The sequence below is a fragment of the Leuciscus leuciscus genome (assembly GCF_965113295.1).
Source record: "Leuciscus leuciscus genome assembly, chromosome: 1".
Classification (NCBI taxonomy): domain Eukaryota; kingdom Metazoa; phylum Chordata; class Actinopteri; order Cypriniformes; family Leuciscidae; genus Leuciscus; species Leuciscus leuciscus.
This window is the reverse complement of record NC_138725.1, coordinates 24003256-24025591: the sequence shown is the minus strand read 5'-3', so window position 1 is coordinate 24025591 and position 22336 is coordinate 24003256. Positions and strand designations below refer to the sequence as shown.

The following is a 22336-nucleotide window of genomic DNA, read 5'->3' as shown; positions in this document are numbered from 1 at the left end:
ATTCAAATGAAGTTGTTTAATGGACAGTCGGGTCAGCTTATGTTCTGAGTTATTTAAATCAGTGATGGTTTACTCTGGCCCTCAGCGTCCACTGTCCTGCAGATTTAGCTCCAACCTCAAACCCTCCTGCCTATTGTCTAGAAATAAACCTGAAGACTTTGGTTAAAATTTTCAGATGTGCTCAATTAGGGTTGGAGGTTAACTCTTAATTAACCTCAAAAAGTAGAATGCAAAGGGCCAGAGTTGCCTGTTCCTTACATACATTTACAAAGCAGCAGTCAGTACATTATATAATATACACATTGAAGTATATATATACACTGTAAAAAAAAAACTGTTGTTTTTACGGGAAAACTCTGGCAGCTGTGGTTACCAGAGAATTCCTGTAAAAAATACAGCACCACCGTAGATAACTTTACGGACGAAATATGTAAATTGATTTACAGTGAATGAAATGACGGCTGAATCACATTAAAAAACTGTTAAGTCTACAATTTTTTTTGTTAATTTCACATAACTGTGTTGTATATAAATAGAAAATTTCCTGTATTTTCTACATGTAATAATTGCTTATTGTGCATCAATAAATGATGAAATTAACAGGGAAATATCAAACAAAAAACTAATTTAAACTGGTAAAACAACAGTAAAACTTTGCATTCTAAATGGAGATGTCCTGTATATTATACATAAAATATCCATAATATGCAGTATTTTTATGTTTTAATAATGCAGTTATATTGTGGTAAATTTCAAAAATACACCTTGAAATAAGACAAGAGAAGAAAATATCACTTTTGCTAAATTTATTTAACAGCCATCAAAATAGTTGTAAACAATTGGATGCATTTTCATTTTTTTCAAACTAAGTTTGAAAAGGTTTATTTTTTTATTTTTTTAACAAAGTTTAAGTGCCAGGCACACAACAACAACTCAGTTCACAACAACCCACACTCTCCCTGTCTGGAATGTTCAACAGTATGGCATACAACTACAACAAACAACTAATCTCCATAGGGACAATCAGGTGATGCCAATAGATCAAGTTACAGGTCAGATCTGTGGAGAGGCGAGCCCCCTTACAGTAAGAATGCACGTTTAAGGTATTTTTTGGACATTAAAAACAGTTCTAATTGAATAAATGCAAGATACCTACGTACCCTCTAACAGACAAAGTTACAGTGCACCTTTAAGAGTTTAAAACAAAATTACATAGTGCCTTACTTAACCATAATACACATTGTGGATTTAAAGTGAAAACAGTACCTCTTCTCAAACAAACAGTCAGAGTCAACAGAAAGAGTCCACATTTAGGCTTAACACCACTCGTGATCGGAGAGTTGCTGTATCAGGGTGAGGACTCGAGGGTTCAAGTTGAGAGGGCGCTTGGAGTTTTTATTCTGTACTTTGGTTCCCTTTTCTGGGTTTATTGAGAAAAAACACCTGTAGAATAAAAGTATATTAAGCATTTTAGTTGATCAATAAAAAAACCACAGTATGTATGCGTGTGTATATATACAGTGGTGTGAAAACGTGCTTGCCCCCTTTGTAAATATGATCAAATATGGCTGTAAAAAATAAATCTGCTTTTTTAATCCTTTTGATATTTTATTCTAAAAATGTGCAAAAATCTAACCTTTCATTGAAGTAAAATAATTAAAATTGTGTGTGGGGGGGTGTCACATTATGAAATAAATGTTTTTCTCCAAAACACGTTGGGAAAAATTGTTTGCCTCCTTTTATTAAATACTTTTTGCAACCTCTTTTTTCCAAGAAAACAGCTCTGAGTTTTCTCCTATAATGCCTGAAGAGTTTGGAGAACACCTGACAAGAGATCAGAGATCATTCCTCCATACAGAATCTCTCCATCCTGTTCTCCGTTATAAGATTTCTAGAACAAGCGGTCAGGTTTAGATTTTTTTATCTGTTGGTATTTGATCGAATCCGTGATGCCATGTATCTGAACAAGATGTCCAGGATGATCTCTTGTCAGGTGTCCTCCAAACTCATCAGGAATTATAGGAGAAACTGTTATCTTGGAAAAAAGATGTTGCAAAAAAAGTATTTAATAAAAGGGGGCAAAGTTGTTTTGGAGAAAAACATTTATTTCATAATGTGATTTCCCCCCCACTTTCAATTATTTTACTTCAATGAAAGGTTAGAGTTTTGCAGATTTTTAAAATAAAATATCAAAAGGATAAAAAATGCAGGTTGATTTTTTTTTTATAGCCATATTTAATCATATTTGCAAAGGGGGCAAACACTTTCACACCACTGTGTGTGTGTGTGTGTGTGTGTGTGTGTGTGTGTGTGTGTGTGTGTGTGTGTGTGTGTGTGTGTGTGTGTGTGTGTGTGTGTGTGTGTGTGTGTGTGTGTGTGTGTGTGTGTGTGTGTGTGTGTGTGTGTGAGAGAGAGAGAGAGAGTCTGTCTGTCTGTCTGTCTGTATGTATGTATGTGTCTGTCAGTAATCGGCATGTATATATGAAGAGTTTGGTTCCAAAACGCGATAAATCCATTTTGATTAATTTGAGTAAAAATGTGTTTTCTTTACCAAGAATGTGGCAAGATGAAAACCACTATTTTCTGTTTCAAACTTTCACATAGCATCTTTAGGTTATAATAACGAAAAAAAAAAATTGTTTTGATTTCAAAGATTTATTATAAAAACTGATAATTTTCCCCCCAAAATGCAATAAATTCATGACACTTTTTTCAAAATGCAATTAATCCATTGAATCAATATAAAAGTTATTTTTCATATTGAAACTGTTGAAAATACACAACAAAATAAGTTGATCCACATATGACAGCCTCTGAACTCGGTCAATATCTTATTACAGGCACTGGACTAAAAATACATACAATCAGCCATCGCTAGGAAATACCTCCTGAACTTTTTTGACGGCGATCATCTGTAAAATGGCTTGGTCCTGCTCGGTTTTCGTTGACTTTGAGTAAAACAATTGAAAGTTTTTCAAAAGATCCCCAGGGGTTAACATGTCAGCGTTACTGAAGTTTGATGCTGTCGTGTGAGAACAAGCAACAGTCGGCATTTTTCCTCCTCCCGCGTCTTCTTAATCTCCTCACTTAAATGATTAGATTTCGATGGCTTACGTTTCTTCCCTACCGCAGAAACCACCACAGGTTCATCAATGCCGCCAAAATTATACACATTTTTGTTTGATTGTTGATCAAAAAGTACAAAGTAGATAGGAAAAACTAGGATGCCAGGTGTATTCAGAGCGCCGCCGTTACTGTTTACAATGCGTGGAATGGTGCGCTGTGATTGGTTGAGCGGATTTATCGCATTCTGCAGAGAAAGGAGACTGGCGTTTGTCGCGGTTTGGAAAGAAAGGGAGAAAACATGAGAGAATAACACGGCGGATATCGCATTTTACGTAAAATTTAAAATGGACTTTTCAATACCGACCCTATACAATACTGATTTTTGCGGGAACTCAATTTAAAAAAAAATGGTGTTTATCAAGTTTTGGAACCAAACTCTTCATATGTGTGTGTGTGTGTGTGTCTGTCTGTGTGCATGTCTGTTTGTATGTCTGTGTGCTTGCCTGTCTGTATGTGTGCGTGCCTGTCTGTATGTGTGCGTGCCTGCCTGTATGTGTGCGTGCCTGCCTGTGTGCGTGCATGTGTCTCGGTCTGTGTGTGTCTGTCTGCGTGCATGCCTCTCTGTGTGCGTGCCTTTCTGTTTGTGTGTGTCTCTCTGTCTGTATGCATGTGTGTGTGTGTGTCTGTGTATGCACGTATGTGTCTGTGTGCGTGCCTGCATGTGTCTGGATGCCTCTGTGTGCGTGCGTGCCTTTCTGTTTGCGTGTGTGTCTCTGTCTGTCTGTGCGTCTGTATGCATGTGTCTGTGTATGCACGCATGTATGCATGTCTGTGTCTCTGTCTGTATGTAAATATGTGTGTGTCAATGTGTGAATGCATGTGTGTGTCTGTTTGCATGCATACATGTGTGTCTGTGCATGCCTTTCTGTTTGAGTGTGTGTCTCTGTCTGTGCGTCTGTCTGTATGCACGTATGTATGCGTATGTCTATCTATGCGTGTGTATGCATGTCTATGTCTCTGTCTGCATGCATACATGTGTGTCTGTATGCGTGTGTCTGTATGCACGTATGTATGTGTATGTTTATCTATGTATGCATGTATGTCTGTCTCTGTGTGTGTGCGCGTGCGTGTTTGTGTATGCATGTCTGTCTGTATGTATATATGTGTGTCTGTCAGTAATCTATGTGTGTCTGTCAGTAATCTGTATATATATATATATATGTGTGTGTGCGTGTGTGTGTCAATGTGTAAATGTATGCGTGTGTGTCTGTCGGCATTCGTGTATGTATGTGTGTGTCTTGTGTGTATACACGTATGTATGCGTATGTATGTGTGTATGCATGTATGTGCATGTGTGTCTGTCTGTCTGTATGCGTGTGTGTATGTATGCGTGTCTGTCTGTATGTATATATGTGTGTGAATGTGTTTATCTATCGGTCTGCATGCATACATGTGTCTGTATGCATGCGTGTGTGTGTGTGTGTGTGTGTGTGCGCGTGCGTGTCTGTATGTATATATGTGTGTAAATGTGTTTATCTATCGGTCTGCATGCATACATGTGTCTGTATGCATGCGTGTATGTGTGTGTGTCTCTGTCTGTATGCGTGTGCACGTATGTATGTGTGTGTATGTATGTGCAATGCATGCATGTCTGTCTCTCTCCGTGTGTGTGTGTGTGTGTGTGTGTGTGTGTGTGTGTGTGTGTGTGTGTGTGTCTAGACCAGGGAAAGTAGTAATAAGAAAGCCATGTTTACTCACCTTTGAAGAAACTCCAGAGTTGAAGCCAGCTCAGATGGATAATGGATGTTAAAACAGTAGTAGCTCCCGAACATGAGGCACAATGCAGAAATGAATGAGGAGATGTTTGTGTTGATTAGGATCTGATCCAGACTCAGCATGTACCTTGTTGTGGAATAGCAGGACTGTCCTATGAACAAATTATTTAACAGGTTATATCATTAAGCTCTGCACTTCAATCTGCAATTCTATAAACAGTAAAAAAAACAAAAAACTTACCACAGACAATAACAGTGGGTGTCAGGGGCACTTGCTCCAGTTGGACCTCTTCTGCCAGACATCCATCTTCTACATGGAAGAACATGGACTTCTCCTCCTCCTCAAAGTAGCTGAGCAGAAGCAGGAGCATCTCTATCACATCATCTGAACAGCCACTCTGCATTCCCCGCATCCTCTGAAGCCTTCCATAATTCTGAAGGAACTTCTTGCTCTTGTTGACACAAACTGTGGTCAAGTAGTCGAGAAGCCTTTTTCCTTTCAAATCCAAATTTCGTGTGAATGTCTCTTTGAGGTCAATTCAGTGAGTTCCTTGAAGTGGACTGACATGCCAAGTTCATCAAACCAAAACGGCCACTCCTCTCTAAGGCATTTGATACTTTTTCCCTGGTTGACATGTTGACGCTGTGTGTAAAACGTGGACTTCATTAGGCATTTTACCTCCTCTGGATTGGCATCTGAGTTTTGGAACATCACCTGGAGTTTTTCCATCTTGTGCTGCTGGCTCTCTTGAGTTTCTTCAATGGGCAGAAATTTTACATTCCATTTGATGCATCCGTAAGTGTCCTGCATTGCTGCGGTCTCTTCTAATGGGATCTCGTCTGTCTGGTCTGAGACATCAGTCTGATGTTTTCTTTTTCTTATTTTGGGTGTTGAAGTGCGCCTCACATTTTCAATTCTGTTTTGCAACTGTTTGACAAGGGAATGGTAGCCTGTTCCAACAATATCGCCCTCTATTACATCTTGGAGAGAATTTTGATATTTTGCCACCATTTTTGTTGCAACATCAGTTGAATGCTTTTTACCTACATGAGGGCATTTCTCCATCATCTCAGCGACAACAATCCGGACCATTTGCCGCCTCAGTTTTGTGCCGGGCCTTTTTCCCCTCTCCAGAGAATCCATCACTTCCTCAGGAAATTTACCCCATGGAATTTTGAAGTTGTCATCCCACTGGGTGTCAAGTCCTGGGCTGCTGGAGGAGGTTGACGATGAAATTTTGGGTGAAACGGATAGCGATTGGGTAGGTGAGGCTTCAACAGATGATAATGAGCTGTTCTCTGAAGTGTGGTCTTTAAATTACAAAAAAAAAGAACAAAAAAAAAGAAAGATTATAATTATTCACACTGTACAAAATTACACAATGTCCATGTCTGCTTTTGATTCTGAATAGTTTTGTGGTGGTGTGTGGTGTTTATTTACATTTCTGTTTCCAAACCGAAAGAAGCTTTCTGACTTGTACAGGTCTTAATGCAGTCATCAAATCAGCCTCCGTTACGAACTTTAGATCCTCATACGTCTCGACTCCAATGGACTGCAAGTGCTCTTCCAGGATGTTTTTGTTTATTGCTTGAAGTTGTGGTAGGACTTCCATGATGGCGACATCTAGGAAGGTTTGCTCTGAGTCACTCATATTTGCTCTGAAGAAAAAAAATGCCACCTTCAAACAGAACAGAAAAATATATATATATAGTACATACGCTTAACAGAGCAGGGACATGCATCAGGTAACACTTATATTGATGTCAAACTATTTACAGTGAGAAGTGAGCTTTAATTGGACTTTATTTTGCCACAATACTGTGTTTTAGTGGAATGACTTGGTATCCATCAAGAATGTATGATACCAAAGGATAGAAATCGGGCAGGTCATTAATGTTGATGCACTGTAACCCAAGACTGTCCTTTGTCACAGAATACAGATGGTATTCTGAGAGGAAGATGCCTTTGTGGATATCCATCAAAACATACACCGATGTGTCATTTTGAATCAAGATGAGTAGAAGTTCACCAAACTCCATATACTCATCATTTCCGAACACAAGAAACTGTCCTTTTTTATACGCAGTGCCCTTGTACTGAATGTCTGTGGTAACTGTGGTATTGCTTTCTGAAAAGGCTAACTCCCTGACTGCATGTTTAATAGCGTTACTGTAGAGGTTGGGATAAAATGCACAGCTGTCTTTCACTTGCAGTAGTTTACTGCATTCTTGACCAGCTAAAAGATATGCCTGATACATCTGATGACGCTCTGACAAAGTTTGGCAAATGTTTTTGAAGTTTTTCAAGTGTCTGGCACATCTTTTAAAATAGCTGTGTTTACTTTCAAACCTGAGCGTCCATAATCTTATCAATGGACCAAATTTCAAAAGCAGTGCTGAATAATGCCGCAAATAGTGGTGCTTGGGTTTTAGTTGAGTTTCAGGAAACAACATCTTTCTCAACTCCAAATATTCTTGGATCAAAATATCAAGATATGCTATCTGGGACAAGGAAATGTTCTGAGCACAAATAAGATCCACAATGTCCTTTAGCTGGAGAGCTAACTGCCATACTTCATCCTCGTGGTTTTGCACTTTGTCACCAATCAAAACTGGTAGCAATCTCAAAAGGTTCCAGTTCCCTTTCGTAAAGGGAACTCCCGCTGCATCGATACTCGATACTTTGGGGAATGCCCTCGGCATGACCATAGACAGTATAAGAAATGGACAGAGTCATCTCATTGGAACTCAATTAAGGCAAGTGAAGCCCATTTTCAGCGATTTTTTAGGACTTCCGTTCCTGACGCGCAGACTCAAACTGAGCTTGACGACGTAGATGTGACGTGAGCAACCCGTCTGTCTTCTAGTGGCTGTGGCATGAGAAATCTGAATCATTCCCTTCCGAATCTTGCAGAGACGGAGATCGTGAGTAGGAGGTGTCCATGAGCTAGGAGCAGGAGAAACTTTTGCTAGGTATTCTGATTAATTATTTTGTCATTTTGCCTCCACGTCTCCCCGATTGCCCGCGAGCTTCTCCTCCCGTCAATACGGTAATCTCTCTACTGTGCGACAGAGAGTCGTGCGGTTATGACGCAATCGTTAGCCTACTTTTACAAAAACTGCTTCTACGGGGCCATAACGTAAGCTACAAGGTAATGGAGCATTTTATACATTGTCGTGTTTCTTTAGAAATAAATAATGGACAAATGGAGTCTTCAAACGCCTCAGATGTAAAGTTATTCGCTGTCAAAGTGACGCCAAAATGAATGGGAGTCAATGGGATGCTAACAGCAGGTGAAGTTCTGCTACAAGATGGTGGCACGCGGCCGGCTTCAACTTCCGGTCGACTTCCTTCCCGCTTGGGCATGACGCGTCTGAAGTCTGTAATGGAACTATTCCAATCTTGATTGGTGCTCGTCACTCGTGACGTTGCATGTGACGGTGATCCGGAAGCTATAAAAGGGCAACGGAACATAGCCGTATCAGCTTTCTGTCTTCAGCAAGCGTTCTGTGTGACTGTATTGTCTTATTTGGTGTTGTTTGTCTATCTCAATATATATATGGCGAATATAGAGAAACGACTCAGGCGGTGTGCGTCCCCTTGCTCGCGCTATTTGAGCGAGGGTGACACGCACTCGTTTTGTGTTGTTTGTCTGGGAGTGGAGCATGCACGGGCAGTGCTCGAGGGCGCTGTCTGTGCAAACTGTTTTCAGCTATCTATGAGAGAGCTCCGCTCCCGTTTGAGCTTGTTCGATCAATCAGATCAGGCTCGCGTTTCCAGTGCATCAGGCCCCGCGTCTGTTGAGGCAGCGCGCCGCTTGTATGCATGGGATTCGCACGTGGAGCTGGCAGATAACACTGAGACGGTTGCGACCCTTTCTCAGTGTTTATTAACCAGCTCCACTGGTCTCGCGCACGGTTCGGAAGCCCGCGCTGCGGCTTCTTCCGACCGTGTTAAGGACACAGCGTTTGATTTATCTGGCTCCGAGGGGTTAGATATTATCAACACTGAATCACATACAGATGGTGGACAACCAGAATGAGACTTTTACCGCCGCCGTTCCCGCGGCGGCAAAAATGGGATGTGTATTTGCTGCCTTTTACCGCTGAGTGGCGCTGTAATCACAGACTTTGAAAAGTGTCAGTTTATTCTCTTTATGACGTAATCTGCCGCGGCAGTAATCTGAGCTGAGGTCACAGATAAATTCAAGATAAATATTGTGGTTAAACGAATCAAATTCATAAAATTTAAACAAAGTAGACACACGTTAACATTGTGTGCCCAGTTTTTCTATAATTTAGAAAGGCTATGTCAATAGGTTACTTGTCATTTACTTCGTGTTATTTTAATGTGTTTGTAGATTTATTAACTGAAACATAACAGTGAAATAAATTAAAATAATTTACCGTAAAATTAAAACATTTTCAGGACTTTCAGTTACTAACCGATGTTAGTCGGTTTAAGCATTCTTTGTTATATTCAGAATTAAATAGGCTTACATGTTGTTATGATTATCAATTGAATTCTTTAATAAATAATCAACCACAATGCCTATTACTGCCGCAGCAAAAATAAACCAGTCGAATTTCAAAGTCGTTCGCGAAATGGCTATACCGGGTGGCGCAAGTGACAGGGCAAAACAGCAGCAACTGCGGCATTTTTAAAGGTAAGTTTCCTATCTGTTTATTTAAAAAGAATAATAATAAAAATAAAAAAACATGGCGCAAGATCTTGTAAAAAAACAAACAAACACTTTTTTCATTATTTGAACAAAAATGAGACTGATTGAATATGTAAAATTATAAACAAACAAAGCAGAGAATAAAACAGACTTTTAGGGAACGATAGCTCAGACGATAGCTCTGTGGTCAATGCATTAACAATAGCCTCTCGAAGCTTCAAACGATCTGAGATCGAATCTCAGTGTAGCCGACAGTGTTTATGTTTTTCCGTTCTTGATGCTTAAATATGCATCTGTTTATTAAAGTCAATCATCTTGTTTAATTATCAATTGTACATTACAACATAAATTTGCTACATTCCAGTTGAGCCGCTGCAAAGACGACACATCTGAAGGAAGACTGTCAGCCGATTGCACCAGAAAATGAAGATGATGAAGCTCGTCTTTAATCTGCTAAATTTTTTTTTTTTGTGTGTGTGTGAATCATTCACGAGATTGAGATGACTGACAGTTATACCCGGCCATAGCAACTGAAGACATTTTTCAAAACAGATCGAACAAATCAGAAAAATACTTTCAATACAGTATTGCTTTCAATTAAAAAATAAACAATGAAAATGTAAAAGAAAAAGAAAATTAATTAAGTTTGAAAACCCATCGCACATTTCAAGGTATGAATAAAGTGTCGGGACAGTTTTTTTATTTAAACAGGGTTGCATCGATAGTTTATTCCCTTTGTGATGCAAAATAAGAAACACAGACTCTTATTCTTGCAACATTTTCTATTGTCAAAGAAATTGCAGCTAAATTAAAACGGTACAAAACGAAAAAAGTTCAAAGCAACATAAATTAAGAACCGGCGTTTTTCTTTGCCTCTCTCGCGCTGGATATTTTTTTAGTAAGTTTGGTCTCCCTCACTGTGCGCGCGGGTCTTTCTCGAAATTAAGCATTTCAGCGTAAAAAAACACCATACAGCTGATAATACTGTATATGTCGCTGTGTGTCATCCACACAAATCACGAAAGAAAAAACTGTAACAAATAGCTTTTGTTCCATCAAAGATACAACATGCCTTGCTGAATTCACCTTACAATAAAACGAGGTGGGTCGCGAATTAAAGAGCTCTGTATCTGCTAAATTGAAATTGTGTGTAGAAAACCTTTAAATACAATCAATAAAACTACAATATATAATGTAATAAGATATAGGGCCTACTGTACATAGGCTATGGACTTTTGGAGATTTTGAGATTAATCCTTAAAAGAATTTTGCCTTTGCCTGCTCATCAGGCTGGCTCCGACACTCTCCATATGAAAGACGGAACATTAACACCTCTGTCCTGCACCCCCACGATAAAGCAACTATTGCCTTCTCCAAACCCCCCACAGGCTAGCTGAGTTTGCAAAACAAAACAAAGAGTTTGCCACTCGTCGTGGTGTGCCAAAACACTTAATTATTAACTTCAATATTTCATTCAAAACAATCTCAAAACGCTTTGTAACATTTTGAAAAGCCGTGGATGCATTACTGCCACTGGAACCATGAACGCAACAGAATACTGGTTCTGATTTTATTTCTTTGTCGTTTAAACGTCATATATATATGTGTGTGTGTGTGTGTGTGTGTGTGTGTGTGTGTGTGTGTGTGTGTGTGTGTGTGTGTGTGTGTGTGTGTGTGTGTGTTTTAGAACTAGACAAATCTCTCTGCATCAACAATAGACTATAAAATGCATTAATAGGCTAATATAAAAATATCAGTAGTCCAAGTTAGTTCGGGATTCGAACCCGTGTCATCTAAATGATCGTAACGTAAGTTCAACCACTCGGCCACGATTCACTCGTTGTGACATGGCCTAACGTTCCAGTGTGTGTTCGCTCACACGAGCGAGAAGCGCTCTTCATTCAAATGAACGCGCCGCCGCGTTTGTCGAACACTAATTCAACATGCCAGAATAAAACCTGGCTTTAGAACAATGCATAGCGCCACTCGTCGTGGTGTGCCAAACAATTTACAATAATTTAGTTTCATTTATTTCAGTGTTAATGTTTGAGTTAAAAAAATCCTCTACAAATTAAATTAACACAAAGTCGGCTATAAGAGTCCTTTATAGGCTACGTAAAAAAGCAAAGGGCTTACAGTCTTAACATTTAGGCTACTTTGCTTAAATTCGATACATTTATTTTCAGTAGGGCCTAATACATTTGTACGGATGTAATTTCAGTATGCTTTACCAACGCTATGTATTCAATTAAAGTTCCAAGAGGTCTGGTCTCTATATTTCCTTCCCAGCTGACACTAATATGCAAGTGCACAGCAAAAATCACAACTTGTGCTTGCTGCGAACGCAAGTTATTTAAGGTGTCTCAACTGTACACAGTCTACCCTACAGTGTGAATTCGTTACAAGGTTTCATTTAATTAAATTAATGTGCAGCAATTTGTACAAATAGAGTCTATAGGCCTACTATACTGTTGTAGCCATTAAATAATCTCATTTAGTATCATATTTGTTCAAATATTATAATGTTATTTTTTTCCATCTATGTTGAATATGAAAAGTGAACAGCATGAGTAAGATAGGATGCATTATATCGAGAGATGGATATGGAGTGGGTCAGACATGATTTTGACCACTTCATTAAGTTTTGTTTAGTAGAAAACCTTTCTTTAAAGTGAATTTCGTTTTCTATAAATTGTATCTTAATTTTAATCAATTTTTCATCAACCAATTGCTGGATTTAATAAGTAAGAGAAGCAAATATAACAGACACTAATCATGGAGGCGCCCGCGCGGTCACTTGCATTGCACGTCAGCTGGAGCGCATCTCATCCTCCTAACTTAACGAAACTCAGCGTATGCCTCACACACAGACATGATAAATACATCAAATACACAAAGCTTGAAATGTCTTCAAACGAAATAATTCAAAACGAAAAGAAAAAGGCTACTCTCTGATTATGTCTTTATGTGCATTTCTCACTAGGTGCGTTCACTACAAATATGGCGATCGTCAACTTCATCTTTGCAGTCGACACTGTCAGAAAACACTAGTTTATTGATAAAAATCAATGCACGCATCACCGGATTTACAAATACACATCTTGCTTGTTGCAAGCACACATATTATGTCGAAAAAACGAAATATTATGTTGAAATAACATTATTATTAATACATCTTTTAGAATATTTGATTAAATGCTGATTGTTGCGCTTGTTCAATTTAATAAAATTAAAACTTTAATTGTGATAATTAAAATAATTGAAAATTAAATATTTAGTGGCCAAGTTTTGCTAATTTATTATATAGGCTATTATATGCCTATTGCCTATATTAAGTAGGTCATATTAAGACATATATTAAGTTTTTTTAGCGGTTATGAGAAAAATAAATCTAACGAAATCTAAAATCTAAATCTAATAAATCAAAAAAAAAAATTCTAACGCCAATTCAACATGCCAGAATAAAACCTGATTTTTGAACAATGCGTAACGCCACTCGGCCTGGTGTGCCAAAACACAACATTTTAAACTTCAATGTTTAATTCAAAACAATCTCAAAACGCGTTGTGACATTTTTTTTAAAGCAGTAGCCTAGCCTATATACATTAAGGGCATTGAAACTAGGATCTTAACTAAAACGCGTTCCGCGTAATCTCTCAAAAATTATGCCACACTACTCCATTTATTTATTTTTTAAGGACTGCTTTTGAAATCACTATAAATTACTATGCAATTGTATCGCTCACGAGAGCTCTTCATTTATCTAATTCCTCAATAGAATAGTAAAAAATATTCAGCGTCATTGCTCCTAATATCGTCTCTATTTTTAACTTTTGATTCTATTTTTTCAGTTCTAAAATTGATTCTATCTTTGGTTCTATTCTGTTGTAGCCTAATAGGCCTATTTATATATATGAAAAATATGCCTATTAGGCTTAGGGTTTTATATTTAACCCACTTACATTTTAAAATACGGCAATTGCTGCTGTTTTGCACAATGTCCCTTTGCGCCACCTGGCGGTCATTTCGGGAACGACTTTGAAATGCGGCTGGTTTATTTTCGCCGCGGTGATTTCGCCGCGGCTGGCGCGGCGGTAATAGGCATTCTGGTTGTCCACCATCTGTAAATATGGGGATTCGCCACCCCATATTCCCGTTATTGAGGAATTGCTGGAGGTTGTGACCAGGGCAGTGGTTAAATTAAACGTTGAATGGCCATATAATAAGCAGGAAGCGACTAAGAAAAATAAAATGGATGAGCGCTTCCTGCAGACCCAGTCACAATCTTTGTGTCAGAGCCTTCCCTTTTTCACTGATCTTCATACTGAGGTATCGAGATCGTGGGAAAATCCATGTTCATCTCAATTATTTTCCCCCCATGTATATATTTACTCATCTATTAGGGAATCTAATGAGAATGGTTATGGGGTGATGCCTCGGGTTGAGGAATATTTTGCGAAATATTTTCTCCCTGACGTTGCGTCACCCCTGATAGCTCAGACACTTCCCTCCAAATCTCGTACATCGAATTTGTTAGGGAAAGCTTATATGGCGGTGGGTCGAGCCGGTGCATGCCTACACACGATGGGGTTATTACAGGCATACCAGGCTGACCTCCTCAAAGAGGTGGATGATAACTGGGAGGTCTCACTCAACGGTATTACTGAATTTCGTAGAGTAGCTGACTTATCTCTCCGTATTATTAAGGAGACGGCTCGTGCTATTGGCCGTTCTATGGCAGCAATAGTCGTCATAGAGAGACATTTATGGCTTAATCGCTTGGGGATCGAGGAGAAGGACAGGGCTTTCCTTCTCGATGCCCCCCTTTCACCTTCTGGCCTCTTTGGCGACGCGGCGAGAACCGTTGTCGAAAGGTTTCAGGAGGCAGAGCGACAATCAGCTATCCCCAGTTGTCAATCTAGGTCTCATGGGGTTGCTGCCAGGGGGCAGCCTCAAGGGACAGCCGCCAGTTCAACATATTTTGAGAAGGTTTCCTCTCGTGCCCCCCCGTATAAGGCTTGGGGCCAGAAGAGACATTCTCGTATGAAGCCCTCTATATCGAGGACAGGTCTGAGGACTGTCTCTCGGGCTAAGATGGCTTCAACTAAGAGGTCTTGTCGTAACACGCAGACCCTTATGGCCGTTCCCCCAGGAGAGCGAGTACAGGAGTCTCGCCCCCTTATACAGCCCTTAGGAAATCGATGTTTACTTCCCGCCGCCGATGGCGCTTCGGGACACATCGGCTTCCAGCGAACACAAATCGCAGTATCTGCCCGGAAACGTTGCGGCCCTGTCGAGTTCGCCACCTCTCAGGAGGTCTGTAGAGAGCATATTTCGGTTAGTTCCTGCCAGTTAGCTGCTTCAGGTCACCGAAACCATTTGAACATTTTTAGCCAAGGCCAGTCTCGAGGGACTGGTCCCCATAATAGCATATTTAGACACCCCGAGGGGTCTTCAAAATATAGCCTGGAGGGTCCTGCTTACAGCGGAGCTAATATAAAAATATTATCTACTAAGGGTGGTTCACATGTCTGCCAGCCCCGAGCAGGGTTGGTTCTTGGAACAGGAAGTCAAGTCTCTCTTAACAAAGGAAACCTCAAGGTGAGCTCTTCCTCGGTTTCGGGAGCCCGGGTTCTACAGCCGGTACTTCATAGTTCCTGTGAGGGAAGGGGAGTAAGGCCTTGTTTCGGATCTCAGGGTAATGGATCAACCTCCGAGGGGGTTCAGATTCAAGATTCCGACTGTCAGTCAGACCAGCTCCGAGGACTGGTCTGTCGTGATAGATCCACAAGGCCCTTAACTCCTCATTCCCTTCTAACCCCATCACGGGAAGTTTCCGAGATCTGCTTTTGGGGGAAAAGCACATCAGTTCCGGATTCTTCCATTCGGCCTAGTATTGTATCCCCGCACCTCCTCGGAATGCATGGTCACTGTCCTAGCTCCATGGAGTCTTCAGGGCATCCTCATTCCTGTCCATTGACTACTAGAGCACACGGTTCAACACCGAGGTGTTGTTTCGAGTCTCGTGAGGTGCTAGGGAATATGGCTCAGAGTCTAGGAAAAATCACCAGTGCCTCTTCAGAGAAACCGATTCCTGGGGGCGGTGTAGGTTATAGTCATGATGCAGGCACAATTGTCTCCAGCTCAGACACTCATCTTCCTTACCATAGTCATGAATATCAAGCTAGGCCAGGCCACCACTACGTGACCTTATTAAAGAGTGGGCTCGCTGGCAGCAGTGTTCAACATACTATTCTTTGGCCTGCTGTACATGGGGGCCCTGTAGTAGTGGCTCAGGACCAATGGGTTTTCCCCGAGAGGGAACCCACTCCGCATGACCAGAGTTACGCGCACATGCCCTCGTTTTCTGATCATGGGGAGGAAGTTATGGTTCCTGCTCCTAGTACCTGTGTTGGAAACACAGGGTCTGAGGAAACTTCAGAGAGACCATTAGGTTCTATTTTTGACAGACACTATGTCGATGGTCTCTCTGATCAAAGAGGGGGCAGTCATCCTGTCGAGGCAGGGGCTGCAGCCCGGGGATTTCGAACTCCACCCCAAGTTGGCTTTAGCCGGGATGGAGGTCGGTTTGTCAGAGGTGCTCCTGTTTCCCCTTTATGTGGACGGCCACCTTCTGCGCCACCTCTCCCATGCTCTTCCAGCTCTGCTGGGTTTGGATATCATGATACAGACAGGGTTGAGGCCATGTCTGTGTATACTTTCCCCGATTGTTCTGCCCCCGGGGGTTCTAGAGTACAAGAGGGTTCAGCAGTACGGGATCAGCTTACTCTTAGTGGCCCTGTACTGACAGGCCCAAATATGGCTTCCAAACATCTGGGCCCTTCTGGCAGGCCTTCCGCGGTGAATCCGGATCAGGATGGTCCTCCCTCTTCAGCCCAAGGTCATGATATTTCACCCTTGGCGGTAGCCCAGGAAGCTACTGGATTGGCCCCTGAGGGGGACCAATTCATAAATTCTGGTCTCTCAACCGAGGTTGTTGAGACCATTGTAAACTCTAGAGCCCCCTCCACGAGGAAACTTTATGCATTTAAATGGAAAATTTTTATTTTATGGTGCAGGGAACATCAGTTGGACCCAGTTAACTGCCCAGTGGCTTCAGTACTGGAGTTCCTCCAGAATCGTTTCTCTGACGGGCTCTCCCCGTCCACGCTTAAGGTCTATGTGGCGGCTATATCAGCCTTCCACACGCCTTTAGGGGTGGGCACGCTGGGGACACACCCACTCATAATTCGTTTCCTTCGTGGAGCCAGGAGGATGAGGCCTGCTATCCAGCCTAGGGTCCCCACGTGGGACCTGGCAGTGGTCCTCGAAGGTTTATCCCTGGCACCCTTCGAACCCCTGGATAAGGTATCTGAGAAATTTTTATCCTTTAAGGTAGCCTTCCTGCTCGCTATTACTTCCCTGAAACGAGTTGGCGACCTGCAGGCGCTATCTGTGGCTCCCTCTTGCCTCGAGTTCTCTCCTGGCAGAGTGAGAGCCATTCTCCACCCTAGACCTGGCTACGTGCCTAAGGTGCCCACAAATGTGGCACGGTCTATAATCCTTCCGGCCTTTCATCCTCCACCGCATGTGTCGGCTGATCAAGCTAAGTTACACTTGTTATGCCCGGTCCGAGCTCTTGAGGCCTATGTACATAGGACCTCGGGCTGGAGGAAGTCGGACCAGCTGTTTGTGTGTTTTGGGTTATCCAAGAAGGGCTCCCCGGTCTCCAAGCAGACTATTAGCAAGTGGATAGTAGAGGCTATTTCTTCAGCTTACGAGGTGCGCAATCTGCCTTCACCTCTCCTGATAAAAGCTCACTCAACCAGAGGAGTGGCATCCTCTAGAGCCTTGTTAGCAGGGGTTTCTCTTCAAGAGGTCTGTGATGCCGCTGGCTGGGCCTCCCCACACACCTTCATCAAACATTACAGTCTGGATCTGTCCTCTACACCAGGTTCACAAGTTCTCATGTCTTGAGTGTGCCAGATTGCTTCACACCAGGGCAGGGTCTCTCAGTGTGGCGGCGTGGGTATTCGTTCCCCAAAGTATCGAGTATCGATGCAGCGGGAGTTCCCTTTACGAAAGGGAACGTCTCGGGTTACGTATGTAACCCTCGTTCCCTGAGTAGGGAACGAGACGCTGCATCTCTCGGCCACACTTTTCGTGCTCCTGAGAACGACTTGCTTCGACCCTTTAAAAGCTGATACGGCTATGTTCCGTTGCCCTTTTATAGCTTCCGGATCACCGTCACATGCAACGTCACGAGTGACGAGCACCAATCAAGATTGGAATAGTTCCATTACAGACTTAAGACGCGTCATGCCGAGGGCATTCCCCAAAGTATCGAGTATCGATGCAGCGTCTCGTTCCCTACTCAGGGAACGAGGGTTACATACGTAACCCGAGACGTTTTGAATGGCTTGCCCTGATAACTTGGCTCCGTCAGGGTTGACAGCACATGGCTTTGTGAGTGCTTCAGAACCTTTATACTTAAACTGTTTGATGCGCCTGTTTAAGAGTGAGTATGTGAACCATTTTTTCTTTTTTATAATGTCCTTCAGGTAGAGTGCTAGATCATATGACAAGACTCCTTCAAAGAGGTCATGACCTAAACAAGGCGGGAGACCAGGCTGGGATACGTGAAAAGACTCAAGGGTATTAAAGATAGAGTTTACCTTTATTCCTCTGACGCTTTGAATGTTTTCAGCCTGGAGATCAGCAACAGCCGCGTCATATGTCACTGGGGTGCGTGGAGGACCACAGACATTCGGATCAGCCTCAAACTCGCTTCTTGTGATTTCACAGTACCTGCAAAAATAATGAGAGCGGCTGAAGTTCTCTGTAAACCCACCTATGCAATGAGAACCCAAGTTATCCCCAGCAATGCAGTAAAGACCCCCTTTTACGGTTTCTCCATCTACATTTATTCCATCTTTCTCCAAGGATTTTAGATCTGCTAACAACTCTGAGAAAACTTTGGCTACTCCAAAATGCTTAAGGTCATTCTCAACACACAACAAGACTAAAAACATATTATCAGTATTTGAACGCAAATGAATGGGTAAATTTGCTAATGAAAGATAAACTGCAAGAACTTTGTGTGTCTTTTTAGCAGAACCCAGGGGATTCACAATTTCAAATGAATCTTGGTACAAAATCAATTTGAGGCTTTCAGGGTTTTCATTAAAGAACTGGTGACATTTGAAATTTTGTCCATCATATAAATCCGTAAAAACCTCTGCATCAGGATCTCCAAACTGTTGTGACTGTGTATTCCTCCCTAAATGTGACTGTAAAAAGCTCTTCAGAGTTTCTGTCACTGGTATGTAGTAAGCATATTTTTGTGTCATGTTTTCATCCATTCCCAATGTCACTTTTTGGGGTTCCGTGTATTTAAACATTTTTGTGAATGTCTGATTTCTGGAGTATGTTGTTCTTAATTGTCCCTGATGACAGGCAGTGAACAAATCTGACTCTTTAATGCAGTCACATATTTTAGTGACTGTTTCATCTGACAGGCTCATATCATTTTTTTAAAAAGAACTTACTTTAGTTATTGTAAAGGCTTGACCTAACTCGTGCACATTTTGCATTTCCTCGACAATAGTCTGTATAGTAGAGGCAGGAATCAGCAGCTGTCCTTGCAGTTTAAGGTAAAAGAGACAAATGTTTCTAAGATAAGAATGACTATCATTCTCTTGCATATCAGTGGCTGCACTAGCTGTTGGCATGGCTTCATCTGTGTTTTCTGAATCATCTTTACTGGCAATGACAAATGGGGGCTGACGGCGAGTTTCCCTGTACATGTTATCAATACCATCTGGGGAGCATGCTTTATGCTTCCTACACATGTGGGAAGTAAATGATGACTTTTTTGTAAACACGATCGTACAACCACTTACTGGACATGACACAGGCCTGCCCTCTCCAATATGATCATTTTCACGAGTTCACACTTACAAATGATCAGAGAATAAATAGTTATGCGTATTTGGCGTGCTGTCCGGGGGGAGGGCTCCGAGCTCGGAAATTGGGCCCGAACCCAGAGTACTCCCCCCGTATCTCTTGGTTAGGAAGATAACCAGGTAAGAGTGAGGAGATGGGGTGGTGGAGGGATGCTGAAAACTGTCAAGGATAATGGGTGAGTCGACTGTGAGTATTTATAGGCCTTTAATCATGCTGATTGAGTGGACCTGTTGATTACTGATTGCTGACAGCTGGTTGGAATGACTTGATTGTTTGATCATTAGAACGTGTTCCTCCCAAACTTTGTTAATAAAACATCATTAAGTGAGACACTAGTTCTTTCACCGTGTGAAAATGGCGGGAACATAATGAAATGGCGCATTTTAAATCCGCAACAACAGCTATAGGAGCAGCTTGCGGTGCAGGTGCATTGTGTACACGATAATAATGGCCCTTGAAAGCAGAGTAAGTGGTAAATGTTCGACTACAGTTGGCGCCAACACATTTGAAAATACAACGGGGCTCATTCCTATGCACTCTGCAATGTAGTACATACCTCTTAACGTATCCAAATTCTTTTTACAAAAGACGCAGGTGATCATTTTTAGGGTTTCAAGTGTTTGCTTGTGGTTTTCAGCTGAACTAAGTTATCACAAACTGATCTAGCTAGCTATCTTAAATATCAACTAGTGCTAGCTTAACTGTTAACGTAACTTAGCCTAACGTTAACGTTACATCATTATGGGCTTTCAGCACACATTTTCACTTGGTCTCAAAAAAAGTAGACTAAATGTGAATCTTACCGTGCAAACTTTAGATTTTCTGGATGAACAGCAGCAGATCCTCCAAAAAACTTGTTGAAATCGTAGATTTGTCCTAAAAACTTTTAAAATGATTTTGTCCGAAGATTTTCTGCTGCGCTTGTTTTTTGTCTAAATGCAGCTCTGTCGTCTCCGTCTCGTGCTTCTCCCGCTCTCCTCCCGTGATTATCCAATCAGAGACGAGCTTCATATATGCGCTATGAAATTCAAAATTAGGTGGACTCAGAGCACAATGAGAAGAACAAAGAGAATTAGAGGCACTGTTAGGTTGTTAAAAAAATAATAGAAAACGTATATTCAAATTTAAAAACTGAAACAAACATAAAGTGTTCCGAAGATTTCTGCTGCGCCTCTGTTTTTTCTCTAGCAAATGCAGCTCTGGCTCGCTCGTTATTGACGTCACTCCTCCCGCTCTCCTCCCGCGATTATCCAATCAGAGACGAGCTTCAGCTGCGCAGTGCGCACTATGAATTTCAAAATTAGGTGGACTCATTCAGGCCCCGTTTACACGATGGGAAAACGCAGATATTTCCCTGCGTTTTGGCCTGTCATTTACACGAAAACGCCGTTTTTATCCCAGAAAACGATTATTTCTAAAAACTCCGGCCAAAGTGGAGATTTCTGAAAACGCCGGTTATGTGTTGCCGTGTCAACTGGGAGAAACGGGGTTTTAGGTTCTCAAACGTCACATTATGCGCCAGAAAATGCTTACGTCATGTGAGCGCCCTATGTTTAGAGTTTGTTCCATACTGTCTATGAGTTTGTTTGGCTACTATTTGATCATGGATGCTGTTAAAGTGGTACTCATTTTTACTTTTGTGAAAACGCTTTTGGCCTGTTTGCATTTGCTTCGCTGTCTGTCCACACGAACGAACCTCGCGCCATGTCTATTGTTTTGAAAGGAACAGGAAGTCGCTCGTGCTATTCGTCGTTGTCGATTTTGAGGATTCTGATTGGCTTGCATGGCTTTATCCTTCTCCTTACACTGCCGCCCCTTTGTATTTATGCGGGTTGATGTAAACGACAACTTTTTTTGAAAACGATATTGTGTGCACGATGTTATTTTTGAAAACGGAGGGGGAGAAATATTCGTTTCTCTAAATACCCGGCTATGTGTAAATGTGGCCTCAGTGGTGCACATTGAGGCACTGTTGGGTTGTTTAGCCTGTGATATAAAATGCTCAATTTTTTATTTTATTTTTATAAAAATAAATAGAAAACCATTAAGCTAAGTATTACATTAAAATTGAAAGACTAAAAGAAACATAAAGCATACAATGATTATGGTTGGGAGTGGGGCTGAAAAGAAGTGTTACTTTGGCCTCAATAATTTTATAATTTTATATAATTTACTGGCATAAATAATATACTGGCATACAAGTATACTGGCATAAATAATATACTGGCATAATTTACTGGCATACAAATAATATAATTATTATATAATTTATATAATTTAATTTATATAATTTTATATAATTTAAAATATAAATAATTTTAATTCCTTATACACATAGGCTATAAATACAGTATGCTGTCGTTCAGTATGCATACAGTAAGTGAAGGCACTGTTCGGTTGTTTAGCCTGTGATAATGACACAATGCTCAAATTATTACACAGCATACAGGGATTACTGAACAGAAGTATTGCATATCAATAATTTTAATTTATTACACACACACACACACACACACACACACACACACACACACACACACACACACACACACACACAGTAGGCTACAATATGCTACAAATAGCCTAAATTATAAAAACAATATTATAATTGTAGTTAGGGCTGGGCGATTTAAATCGCGATATTGTTATGCGCATCTCATCAGTAAAGACGGTTCCTTGATTAGTAGTAAATCACCATCACCTGCTTTCAGATGGAGCGGCATTTAGGGCTGAGGAGATAATTAAAGGTAGGGTAGGTGATCCTGTTCAGAAACACTTTTTTTTATACTGGGTGAAATGGTCCTTCCATCCTGATAGTAGTCAATACATTATGTGTTTAGAAAAAGG

At 41.1% G+C, this 22336-nt stretch overlaps 1 protein-coding gene and 1 long non-coding RNA gene across 3 annotated transcripts in view; both read right to left on the bottom strand.

The window, feature by feature from the left end:
- LOC309503092 overlaps positions 1-22336 on the bottom strand; it is a 33097-nt gene that overhangs the window by 286 nt on the left and 10475 nt on the right. The gene's annotated exons all lie outside the window — the stretch shown is intronic.
- On the bottom strand, positions 792-20761 carry LOC309514179 (uncharacterized protein). Its single transcript, XM_082190343.1, has 7 exons — positions 20293-20761; positions 18199-18331; positions 6283-6500; positions 5412-6152; positions 5083-5367; positions 4825-4993; positions 792-1443 (listed from the first exon to the last, which is right to left on the bottom strand). The coding sequence occupies exons 3-7, from the start codon at positions 6491-6493 to the stop codon at positions 1317-1319; spliced, it is 1533 nt and encodes a 510-aa protein (XP_082046469.1). The 5' UTR covers positions 6494-6500; positions 18199-18331; positions 20293-20761; the 3' UTR covers positions 792-1316.